We start from the raw sequence: 13,019 nt of genomic DNA on the forward strand, positions 1-13,019 counted from the left end.
GGGTCATCGTATCGACCAAGTGGTCCTAGAATGTCGCAAGAGGGCTCATTCTAACGGAAATGAAAAGTTCTAGTGCCCTTTTTAAGTGACCAAAAAAATTGGAGGGCATCTAGGCCCCCTCCCACGCTCATTTTTTTCCCAAAGTCAACGGATCAAAATTTTGAGATAGCCATTTTGTTCAACATAGTCGAAAATCATAATAACTATGTATTTAGGGGTGACTTACTCCCCCACCGTTCCTGGGGGAGGGGCTGCAAGTTACAAACTTCAACCAGTTTTTACATATAATAATGGTTATTGGGAAGTGTACAGACGTTTTCAGGGGGATTTTTTTTGGTTTTGGGGGTAGGGTTGAGGGAGGGGGCTATGTGGGAGGATCTTTCCTTGGAGAAATATGCCATGGGGGAAAAAATTCAATGAAAAGGGCGCAGGACGAATCTGGTCACGTTAGAAAAAAACGTCAAATTCAGAGGTTAATATACAATGCTGGGTCTTCGGAGCCTCTCTATTATGGAGTATAATTTGAAAATAACACAACTATACGAGCGATAAAACATATATACCACAACCATAACTCAACTAACGAAAGAACTGCTAAGAGATAACACAACTATAAAGCGAAAACAGGTGAAAACTAACGGGAAAATAAACGAACTAAGAGGTGGAAGGGGCCCAGAGAAAAAATATAATCCTTTTTCAATTTTGAGCCTAACTTCCGCAAAGGAGTAATAATGTCAGAAGCCCCGAAATACCGAATTATTTTCTTTTCAAACAGTTCGTGGTAAAGAACTGTAGTAAGGGGCGACCCGGCTCAATAGTAAACGGAACTCTAAAAAACGGAATTTTGATGCTAAAAGATACATCAAAAGAATCGAATTTTCACGCTGATTCTAAATATATAAGTTCCAATTAATTTAGTCTTTGTCATCAAAACTTACGAGCCTGAGAAAATTTGCCCTATTTTGGAAAAAAGGGGGAAACATCCCCTAAAAGTCATAGAATCTTAACGAAAATCACACTATCGCATTCGGCATATCAGAGAACTCTATAGCAAAAATTTCAAGCTCCTATCTAAAAAAATGTGGAATTTCATATTTTTTGCCAGAAGACAAATCACGGGTGCGTGTTTATTTGTTTGTTTGTTGTTGTTTTTTTCTTTTCCCCAGGGGTCATCGTATCGACCAGGTGGTCTTAGAGTGTCGCAAGAGGGCTCATTCTTACGGAAATAAAAAGTTCTAGTGCCCTTTTTAAGTGATAAAAAAATTGGAGGGCAAATAGGCCCCCTCCCACGCTAATTTTTTCCAAAAGTCAACAGATTAAAATTTTAAGATAGCCATTTTGTTCCGCATAGTCGAAAACCATAATAATTATGTCTTTGGGAATGACTTACTCCCCCACAATTCCTGGGGGAGGGGCTGCAAGTTACAAACTTTTACCAGTGTTTACATATAGTAATGGTTATTGGGAAGTGTACAGACGTTTTAGCCAAAAAAAAAAAATTAATATACTAATTTCATTTCAATAATTTATGTGCGGAGAGCCAAAATCAAACATGCATTAATTCAAAAACGTTCAGAAATTAAATAAAAAAAAACTAGTTTTTTTAACTGAAAGTAAGGAGCGACATTAAAACTTAAAACGAACAGAGATTACTCCGTATATGAAATGGGTTGTCCCCTCCGCAGTCCCTCGCTCTTTACGCTAAAGTTTGACTCTTTGCCACAATTCTACTTTTTAAAACAATTAAAAACTTTAGCGTAAAGAGCGAGGGACTGCGGAGGGGACAACCCATTTCATATACGGAGTAATCTCTGTTCGTTTTAAGTTTTAATGTCGCTCCTTACTTTCAGTTAAAAAAACTAGTTTTTTTTATTTAATTTAGCAAAAAGACCAACTCCTGATCGTTATACATAGTAATAAAGGGGAAATTGTGGTTACATATTTGGCCAGTTTCTAAAGATAAAACCCCCTCTAGGCAAACAAATAATGATAAAGGTCAGAAACTATTTGAGAAATCAACTTTCCTCGAGTTTGCTTAAAAAAAAAAACGAAATAGATTCTTCAGATCCACTGCTGACATATAGGGCATCAAACTGACGTTTCAGTTGTCGGAAAAAAGAGTTTGTTTGAAAAACCAAAATTTTAAATTCCTAATTGTTGGGTTTTGCTATGAGCAGGGTTCTGGTCACAATATTCTGTTTGTTAGTGAAGTCAGAAACCAAACAATCTCTACAAGTTACTTTTCCATTGAGCATTTAGCTAAGTGCTTCTGGATCTCATTTTTTAACACTTTAGTGCTAATTGAGCTCTTTGACTTTAATACCTGCTCACGAGCAAGTCTCATAAATTAGCACTAGTTTCCATTTCAGTCTCTTTGTATATGTATCACTAATTATGATCTAACTTGTGCTTCATCAGTTTTTATTTGGGCAATCCTTCTATTGGTTAATATGTATTTTTTAATATTGACATAAAATAAAATCCAGTACAGGCAAAGATATTTAGCTGCATATGGGGAACATTCATGTAATGAGTAAAGAGCCTTTTACTTGTTTAATCTGACGTTTTCAAGAATAATAAATACAATGAATGTAAAATTCGATCGCATGATCAATTGAATCTGAAATTCGGTATAATCTATTAGACTGATTCAAGGCCAAGGTCAATTTTAGAAGCCTCTGTTCTGTCGCAAATTCAATTCTTGCAACCAACGTTTCTAAGGGGTTCTTGTTAAATATCAGAAATTAATGTTCAAATGATTCCTGAGCTCTTCAAAAAATGTTGAAAAAAAAATTGTCTGTTCCTAAGGTTTTACTTCATAGTTTCATTTGGAGTTGAGTGAAATCTCTTAAATTTATTAAGTGATCTTATAGCACTATTTACCATTTGCTTTATTAATTCTAAACACGTGTTTAAATAGAACAAGTGTCTTCCCCCTCCTTATAGGCGACGAGCAGCATTGCAGACACGTACCCTTCGTTGCCATCTATACTACTTTTCTTCCTAATTATTTATGAATAGATATCAGCTTGCTTAAGAAAAACCTTTAATAAAACTAATTCATTTAAAAGAAAAATAAATTGCAAAAAATTATATTTTCTCGTTAATAAGCAAAATATTCATTTAAACGATTTCCTGCAATGTCGAAACCATTTTATTTTCGATGATATATCTTTATTTTGTGCTAACCCCAGATGTAGCCCCTTTCCTTGAAATAACTCTATGTATAGTAGAAAAGAGCGATTCTAAAATGTAGTAAGTGAGGAACGTTTCACTATCAATAATGGAGTTGTTTCTATTTTAGGCTATGGAGGTTATGGTGGCTATCGACGTCCATATGGAGGCTACGGAGGCTATGGTAGCTATGGTGGATATAGAGGATAAAATAAACGTGTCACTGTTTTATTTTAATTTGTTCAGATTTTTTTTTCATTTTATAAAATACAATTATACCTTAATTATGGTGTTATTTTGATGCGAATAGCTCACTTTAACAGTTCAGTGTTTACTTTATATTTTTTTTCCACAGATGAACAAAGACACAATCTTCAACAATGCAACACAAAGATATGTATCTTAAGACACAGGGTAGGAATTACTTTAATGCCAAAAAGCTAAAATCTATGGAAAGAAATTACAGTTCTTCCAAAAAATCCAAGTTTGCTTAATGGTGAGTGGCATAGGCTCAAAAACCCACAAAGCACTGTCTATTTTACGATATTCTCTTTTGATCTATAGTTTGTTTTATTTAAATTAAAAACCTGAAGCTTTTTATGAATAGCAACAAGCGAACTACAAACTTAAAATAAACAGGAAGTACAGTCACTCCTTAAATTCCTCAGAGGGAATGTCACAATGTTTATTATAATCCTGTTATGCTTTGAATTTTTTTTATTTTATTTTATTTTATTTTTTTTTATCTTAACACCTAAACGAGAAATGTAAGCAAGAAATATTTTTTTTGTTTGTTTTTTTCCAGGGGTGATCATATCGACTAAGTGGTCTTAGAATATCGCGAAAGGGCTCATTCTAACGGAAATTAAAAGTTCTAGTGCCCTTTTTAAGTGACCAAACAGATAAAAGCCCTTTTTTTAAATTAATTTTATTTCTCTTTTATTTCCATAATTCTGCCCTGGTCCTAGATGTATTTAGATATCTTTTTTCCTGCTAATATTTTCTCTTCGTTAATTGAATATGACATGTGTTTAAAGAATCAGTTAGTTACCTAGTCTCTGAAAACTACATGCTACGGGTGATTAATACCGAAAACTAAAACAGCCTGAAAAACCAAGGGGGTATTTAAATTTTGATTTAAAGAGGCCATTCATGGTCTTTGGTCATAGATCACGCAGTTCTATGATGTGTTTCGGGTGATAGGGCATTTGGGGGTCTAGTTGCCATCCGATCACGTTTGACTATTAAAAACGAACCTAGGACTTTCAATTTCTAATCATTTCAATGTAAACTCTCTTTATTAACTACTAAATTACAAAAACTATAAATACACACAACCGCCCTGGGGAAGGCTCAAAGAGCCTGATGTTTGACGGCTGCAATCCTCTGATTCTCAACCTAATTTAATAAGAAAAAACAAAACAAAAACAGAAACTAAAAAAAATGGAAACTAAAGAAGGACAAAACAATCTCACTCAATTACTCCTTAATACCAGAATATACATAAATAAAGGCTAACAATAATTATAAAAAAAAGAAGAAAAAGAAAAAAAAGAATTATCTCCCCACTCCCAATAAATGTTTTTTAAAATTTACTTTAAACAACCCAATATGTTCCGCCTCCCTAATGCCAGCTGGGATATCATTCCAAATAGCCGGAGCTAAATACCTAATTCCGAAAATTTAAGCCCTCTCTGAAGTTGTTATGACCACCTCTTCCATAAAAACCTAATATGTCCCCAGGGCATAACTTACAACGCATCCTCCTGGCTCTGGAGAGCTGTGTTGACCCCGAAGTTTTTGTTATCTGATCTTTAGGATATTTTGAACTAAATAGCTATCTCAAAATTCGTATTGGATAAATTTGAGGAAAAGCGGGTATGGAAAGGGGGTTTAAATGCCTTGCGATAAGATAAGGTTTATTACGTGAAGAACGACTCACAAGCCCAAATGGGATTAGCAATTTAGTGTTTATAAACAAAAACGAACCAAAAACAAAAAACAACGAAAAAATTATAAAAGGGTCAAAGTCAAATATGTAAAAAAAGTCAAACAATCAAAATTTATAAAATGAAAAGGTAAGTGCTGAATCAACAAAATGTCAAAACGATGAAAATTTGTAAAATTAAGAAGAGAATAAGATAATTAAAGCAGAAACAATTTTTTTATGCGACCAATAAATAGAAAGCTTGAAATTTGTAAAATGAACTTTAAAATTATAAGGTAAAAAGGGAGTAATGGGTCGAAGGAGGATTTTCGTCGAAGCAGAACGCGGGAGGTGGGGTCGAAGGGGTAAATATTGGCTAGGGCAAAGGTTAGTCGTCTGAGGGCTATGAACGTCATTATTAGGAAAACACAAGGAAATTTTGCTCTCCTTACCTTAAGAGTAACTAGATTGTCACTCCAAAGAGGGGAGCTGCAAGGCACTTTACCCCCTTTGAATATAATTCTTAGGCGTCTTTTTGGAACTGCCTCTTTTCTGTCCGACAATTCAATGGAGATGCCAGGATGCCAAACAGGGCAGGTGTACTCTAGGTTTGGGTGTACAAATGAGGGGAAAATCCCCAAATAGCGCAATTTAGGGCATTTAAATTTTTTAAGGAGTTTAACGAGATAAATGCGGCATTTGCACTTTTTAAAATATCTTTAATATAGCAATCCCATTTTAAGTCGCTTAAGGTGGTAACATCCAGTAATTTTATAGTAAAGACCGAATATTTAAGCGGTGATTGGGCAGGATAAAGAAAGGGGAGTGTTATGGAAATTAATAATTAAAACCATTGACCATACAGGGCTGACACCCCAGAAGCCGGGGGCAGGTGCTATAAGTTATGCCCCAGGCGCATATAAGGTTTTAATTCAAGGGGTAGTCGTATAAACTTCAGAGTGGACTCATTTGATTGGAAATTAAAAGTTCTAGTTTTATTTTTTAGAGTCAAGACTTTCAAAAAGCATCTTATATAAAAAAACACAATATATCGCTAAAAAAAACTATCCAAAGACTTTCAAGTTAACCCCTATTTAATTAAAATAATTGTGTCTTTCCTCAATAATAGAACGCAAGCTGTCAAATACCTGAATATGTGTTATGATATCAAATGATATCTCCGAATATCTCTTATGATATCCAATCTAATCGATATCAGACGAAGCTTTAGAATTATATATATATATATATATATATATATATATATATATATATATATATATATATATATATATACATATATATATACATATATATATAAAATACATATATATATATATATATATATATATATATATATATATACTAGCTGTTGGGGTGGCGCTTCGCGCCACCCCAACACCTAGTTGGTGGGGGCGCTTCGCGTCCCCCCCAAGCCCCCCCGCGCGCGTAAGTCGTTACGCGCCATATTAGTTACGCGCCATTGTAGTTGTGTCCCTATGTCCCACCTGTGAATATATATATATATATATATATATATATATATATATATATATATATATATATATATATATATATATGTTTTTAACTACGTAAAACTTGCGAATATACAACATTCTTTGCTGTCCCATTGTCTGTGCATATAAATAGATTTTCAGGTTTACCGACTCTTGAACATGCAACATATAATGGTCCATGGGAAAACAATCCGTATTCAGATCTATACCTCATGATTCTAATGATTGCCCTTGAGCTTTGTTGATGGTGATTGCTAATCGACCATTCCCTGAGTCGCCATCGTCATTTATATATCCCCCTGTGCACCCCGGCGTCCTCTTTGTAGTTATGTCCCTGTGTCCCGGTCGTCATTTATATTCCCTGTGTCCCGGTCGTCATTTGTGTCCCGGTGTTCCAGTCTGTGATTTCTCTTTGAGTGTCCCGGGCGTCATTTATATTCCTTGTGTCCCGGTGTCCCGGTCGTCATTTATATCCCCCTGTGCCCCCCGGCGTCCCCATTGTAGTTGTGTCCCTGTGTCCCGGTCGTCATTTATATTCCCTGTGTCCCGGTCGTCATTTGTATCCCGGTGTCCCGGTCTGTATATACATTCGTTTTTTAGTTTTGTTTTTCTCCTTTATTTTTTTCCTTTTTTCTTTTTTTTCTTTTTTAGTTTATTTAGATTTTTAGATTTTTTAGTTTTTTTATTAGTTTTTAGTTTTTTTGTAGTTTTTACCATTTTTTTAGTTTTTTTAGTTTTTTTTTTTACTTATGTCCTGGTCGTCATTTATACTCCCTGTGTCCCGGTCGTCATTTGTGTCTCGGTGCTTTGTTGATTGCTAATTTATATTATATTTATATTTATATTTTTTATATTTATTAATATTTTTTTAGTTTTCTTTTTCTCTTATTTTTCAGTTTTTTTCCTTTTTTTTAGTTTTTTCTTTTTTAGTTTTTAGTTTTTTTTTTGTTTTTTACCTTTTTTTAGTTTTTTTAGTTTTTTTAGTTTTTTAGCTTTTTTAGTTTTTTTATTAGTTTTTAGTTGTTTTTTTTTAGTTTTTGCCTTTTTTTAGTTTTTTCAGTTTTTTTTTAGTTTTTTACCTTTTTTAGTTTTTTTTAGTTTTTTAGCTTTTTTAGTTTTTTTTTCTTTTTAGTTTTTTTGTAGTTTTTACCTTTTTTAGTTTTTTTTCTTCTTTTGTATTAGTGTGAAATAATTGAGACGTCATATGCGGACAAACACGACGTCACTCGACAGACAGACAGTTTTTTTAGTTTTTTTAGTTTTTTTTTTTTACTTATGTCCTGGTCGTCATTTATACTCCCTGTGTCCCGGTCGTCATTTGTGTCTCGGTGCTTTGTTGATTGCTAATTTATATTATATTTATATTTATTTTTTTTATATTTATTAATATTTTTTTAGTTTTCTTTTTCTCTTATTTTTCAGTTTTTTCCTTTTTTTTAGTTTTTTCTTTTTTAGTTTTTAGTTTTTTTTTTGTTTTTTACCTTTTTTTAGTTTTTTTGGTTATTTTAGTTTTTTAGCTTTTTTAGTTTTTTTATTAGTTTTTAGTTTTTTTTTTAGTTTTTGCCTTTTTTTAGTTTTTTCAGTTTTTTTTTAGTTTTTGGTTTTTTACCTTTTTTTAGTTTTTTTTAGTTTTTTAGCTTCTTTAGTTTTTTTTCTTTTTAGTTTTTTTTGTAGTTTTTACCTTTTTTAGTTTTTTTTCTTCTTTTGTATTAGTGTGAAATAATTCAGACGTCATATGCGGACAAACACGACGTCACTCGACAGACAGACAGACAGACATAACCCACAAACAACTTATTTTTATATATATTTATTCATATTTTTTTAGTTTTCTTTTTCTCTTTTATTTTTCAGTTTTTTCCTTTTTTTAGTTTTTTTCTTTTTTAGTTTTTAGTTTTTTTTTAGTTTTTTACCTTTTTTTAGTTTTTTTTATTTTTTTTAGTTTTTTAGCTTTTTTAGTTTTTTTATTAGTTTTTATTTTTTTGTAGTTTTTGCCTTTTTTTATTTTTTTCAGTTTTTTTTTAGTTATTAGATTTTTACCTTTTTTTAGTTTTTTTTAGTTTTTTAGTTTTTTTTTCTTTTTAGTTTTTTTTTGTAGTTTTTACCTTTTTTAGTTTTTTTCTTCTTTTGTATTAGTGTGAAATAATTCAGACGTCATATGCGGACAAACATGACGTCACCTGATCCACAGATCCACAGATCCACACACAGACAACTTATTTATATATATATATATATATATATATATATACTAGCTGTTGGGGTGGCGATTCGCGCCACCCCAACACCTAGTTGGTGGGGGCGCTTCGCGCCCCCCCCCCAAGCCCCCCCGCGCGCGTAAGTCGTTACGCGCCATAATAGTTACGCGCCATTGTAGTTGTGTCCCTATGTCCCACCTGTGAATATAGATAGATATATATATATATATATATATATATATATATATATATATATATATATATATATATATATATATATATATATATATATATATATGGTTTTAACTACGTAAAACTTGCGAATATACAACATTCTTTGCTGTCCCATTGTCTTTGCATATAAATAGATTGTCAGGTTTACCGACTCTTGAACATGCAACATATAATGGTCCATGGGAAAACAATCTGTATTCAGATCTATACCTCATGATTCTAATGATTGCCCTTGAGCTTTGTTGATGGTGATTGCTAATCGACCATTCCCTGTCCCAGTGTCCCGGTCGTCATTTACATCCCCCTGTTTCCCCCGGTGTCCCCGTTGTAGTTGTGTCCCTGTGTCCCGGTCGTCATTTATATTCCCTGTGTCCCGGTCGTCATTTGTATCCCGGTGTCCCGGTCTGTATATACATTCGTTTTTTAGTTTTGTTTTTCTCCTTTATTTTTTTCCTTTTTTTTTCTTTTTTAGCTTATTTAGATTTTTAGATTTTTTAGTTTTTTTATTAGTTTTTAGTTTTTTTTTCTTTTTAGTTTTTTTGTCCCGGTCGTCATTTATATCCCCCTGTTTCCCCCGGTGTCCCCGTTGTAGTTGTGTCCCTGTGTCCCGGTCGTCATTTATATTCCCTGTGTCCCGGTCGTCATTTGTATCCCGGTGTACCGGTCTGTATATACATTCGTTTTTTAGTTTTGTTTTTCTCCTTTATTTTTTTCCTTTTTTTTTCTTTTTTAGTTTATTTAGATTTTTAGATTTTTTATTTTTTTTATTAGTTTTTAGTTTTTTTTTCTTTTTAGTTTTTTTGTAGTTTTTACCTTCTTTTTAGTTTTGTTAATTTTTTTTTTTACTTATGTCCTGGTCGTCATTTATACTCCCTGTGTCCCGGTGCTTTATTGATTGCTAATCGAACATTCCTTTTGTCCTGGTCGCTTTCTCTTTGAGTGTCGTCATTTATTTTTTTCTTTTTTAGTTCTTTTAGTTTTTACCTTTTTTAGTTTTTTTTAGTTTTTTAGATGAAAATTTTTTTTAGTTTTTTCCTTTTTTTCTTTTTAGTTTTTTATTGGTTTTTACCTTTATTTTAGCTTATTTTTCAGTTTTTTCCTTTTTTTTATTTTTTTTTTATTTTTTATTTTTTTTAGTTTTTTACCTTTTTTAGTTTTTTTTAGTTTTTTTAGTTTTTTTAGTTTTTTAGCTTTTTTACTTTTTTTATTAGTTTTTAGTTTTTTTGTAGTTTTTGCCTTTTTTTAGTTTTTTCAGTTTTTTTTTAGTTTTTTATTGGTTTTTACCTTTATTTTAGCTTATTTTTCAGTTTTTTCCTTTTTTTTAGTTTTTTTTAGTTTTTAGTTTTTTTAGTTTTTTACCTTTTTTTAGTTTTTTTAGTTTTTTTCTCGAAAACAGCTGCAAATTTTTCGGAAAAATAGGCATATATATATATATATATATATATATTTTTTTTTTTTTAGAGAATGGGCATCCTGGGATTTTCTGGCCTACTGAAACGATCTATGTCGGTTGAGAGTCGGAGATAATTCTTGAATAGTCTTAATTTTGGAAAAAAAAATCTATGTCATGTCAAATTTAGTAGTGGCTATATCGTTTTTAGTGTCCTTGATAGAAGCAAAAATACACCCATTCGCTTAAGCCAAGTATAAACAACATGACATGATTTAACTTTCAACGGTCGGAAAAAATACGTCATTTGAAGAAAAACAAGAAATTATTGTCCAACAGTCCGAACCATCATATATGACTAAACGTATCCAAATAGCTAATGCAAAGAGCATGGTTAGAATATTTAGGCGGTTGCTTAATGAAATTGAAACACAGATAAATGTGACTATTAAAGAAGCAACTAGGAATCGCAACAGCTAATGCAAAAGACGATGAACAAAAGACAGTGAGAATAGCATTGATTTACAAAACAAAAATTTTGAATAGTGATCTGCTGTTAGAAACTGCAGAATACGTTTTTCTTTAGGTATACATAACCTCTTATGCTATTTCATAAGATGATGTATGAATCTAAATAGCTAAGGCAAAAGGACGGAAAACGATATTTGAGGTAATGATGAATGGAAATGAACAACAAAATCCATGGCTGGAAGACGGCCATAGTGATTATCACATCAAATCCTAAACTAAGTCTCTGTGTATAAGAGAAGCAACGGTGAACATTACAACCAATCCCAGCAGAGAACAATTCATATAAAATGTATGGCTCTCTTAAAGATTAAGAGGGAAAACGAATCGAATATGCCAAAAAATTTTAAAAAAATTTAAATTGTTGTTGACACCTCATGACTTAAATTAAAGAATAACGCAATGATCATACCAAATTCGTTTAGAACCTTAATTTTGGAAAACAATTCATATGAGTGAGGTTATATTTATAAGTTCCAGAAGAAAACAAATCCAAAAAAAAGAAGATTCTTTCGTGCATTAACATAACGGCAAGAGACTTTCGTAACTTAATTGTTATTGCTTATTAAACACCCCATGACAAAACAAGCACAAAACTAAAATATAGACTCCCTTAGATGAACAATTGTGTATTTATTTAAAATATCTGTCAGTTAGAATTATATGACTTTTTAGCATTTTTCCCTGGGAAGTTGCATCAAACCTAACCGGAAGCCTTGACAAGAAGAAGTTTCTATTATCTCCAGTAAGAAGAAAAGCGACAACGAGAGTCAATACATGCTATCCCACCGAATGCTGGGGTACGGCCTTGAAATTGGCTACGTAGTTCCTTTTTAAACTGGCATATTGATACTTCTGGCCGGAAAAACAAGCTGAATAGGTCAAAAATTTAAGCAATAAAATCTTTTTTTGGTAATCTTCGTTAGTATGCTTAATTACGGCACGAGAAATAAAATATACAATTCAGAATAAGGACTGTTTAGAAGAAGGGGATGTTCACTCATTTTTTGATCATTTTGAGTTTGATTTAGTTGTTCATTGTAATTTCTGTTTGTTTTGGGTTTCAGTCATTTGCTGATACTGATTTGTGGTAGTTTTCCGCTTGGTAGATTATTTGATTCTATTCTTGCTCATTTTTGGTTTAACAGAGTTCTTTACTTTTCTTTGAAAAAACTTATTGTGAGAGAAAAGCTCTATTCGTTTTTTATTGACATAGTGTTTTTAATAGAAAAAGTCATTGGTTTTTTCTTATAATCGTTTACATAGATTTATAAATAGTAACGTATAACCGTTTTCCGCTTAGAAAATTATTTTAGAGCATTTTTGCTTATCTTTGGTTTCGTTACTCTTCATTGAAAAGTTTCTTTGCGGAAAAAGTTGTCTTCGATAACCAGATACAAAATAATAGTGATATGGTCAAACAGTTCGTGGTAACGAACTGTAGTAAGGAGCGACCCGGCTCAATAGTAAACGAAACTAAAAAAAACTGATTTTAAATATATAAGTTTCATCGAATTTAGTCTTTGTCATCAAAAGTTACGAGTCTGAAAAAATTTGCCTTATTTTAGAAATAGGAGGAAACACCCCCTAAAAGTCACAGAATCTTAACGAAAATCACATCATCGCATTTGGCGTATCAGAGAACCATGTAGCAAAATTTTCAAGCTCCTATCTACACAAATGTGGAATTTCGTATTTTTTGCCAGAAGACAAATCACGGGTGCGTGTTTATTTGTTTTTTTGTTTTTTTTTTTCCTAGGGGTCATCGTATCGACCAAGTGGTCCTAGAATCTCGCAAGAGGGCTCATTCTAACGGAAATGAAAAGTTCTAGTGCCCTTTTTAATTGACAAAAAAAATTGGAGGGCACCTAGGCCCCCTCCCACGCTCATTCTTTCTCCAAAGTCAACAGATTAAAATTTTGAGATAGCCATTTTGTTTCGCATATTCAAAAACCATAATAACTATATCTTTGGGAATGACTTACTCCCCCAAAGTCCCTGGGGGAGGGGCTGCAAGTTACAAACTTCGACCAGTGTTTACATGTAATAAT

The 13,019-nt window shown here is 32.3% G+C and overlaps 1 protein-coding gene and 1 long non-coding RNA gene across 6 annotated transcripts in view; one reads left to right on the forward strand and one right to left on the reverse strand.

Moving 5' to 3' along the window:
• Positions 1–13,019, forward strand: part of LOC136033064 (shematrin-like protein 3) — a 49,509-nt gene that overhangs the window by 18,061 nt on the left and 18,429 nt on the right. The window contains exon 8 of one of the 5 annotated variants that reach the window (XM_065713663.1): positions 3,305–3,458. The exons of the other annotated variants lie outside the window; for them this stretch is intronic. Coding sequence (XP_065569735.1) covers positions 3,305–3,384 — 80 coding nt within the window. The 3' untranslated portion in view covers positions 3,385–3,458. Of the gene's footprint in view, positions 1–3,304; positions 3,459–13,019 lie in introns of those variants that run through there. 5 annotated transcript variants of the gene reach the window in all.
• Positions 1–13,019, reverse strand: part of LOC136033066 (uncharacterized) — a 55,144-nt gene that overhangs the window by 17,574 nt on the left and 24,551 nt on the right. The window lies entirely within an intron of this gene.

The sequence above is a fragment of the Artemia franciscana genome, chromosome 11, assembly GCF_032884065.1.
Source record: "Artemia franciscana chromosome 11, ASM3288406v1, whole genome shotgun sequence".
NCBI lineage: Eukaryota > Metazoa > Arthropoda > Branchiopoda > Anostraca > Artemiidae > Artemia > Artemia franciscana.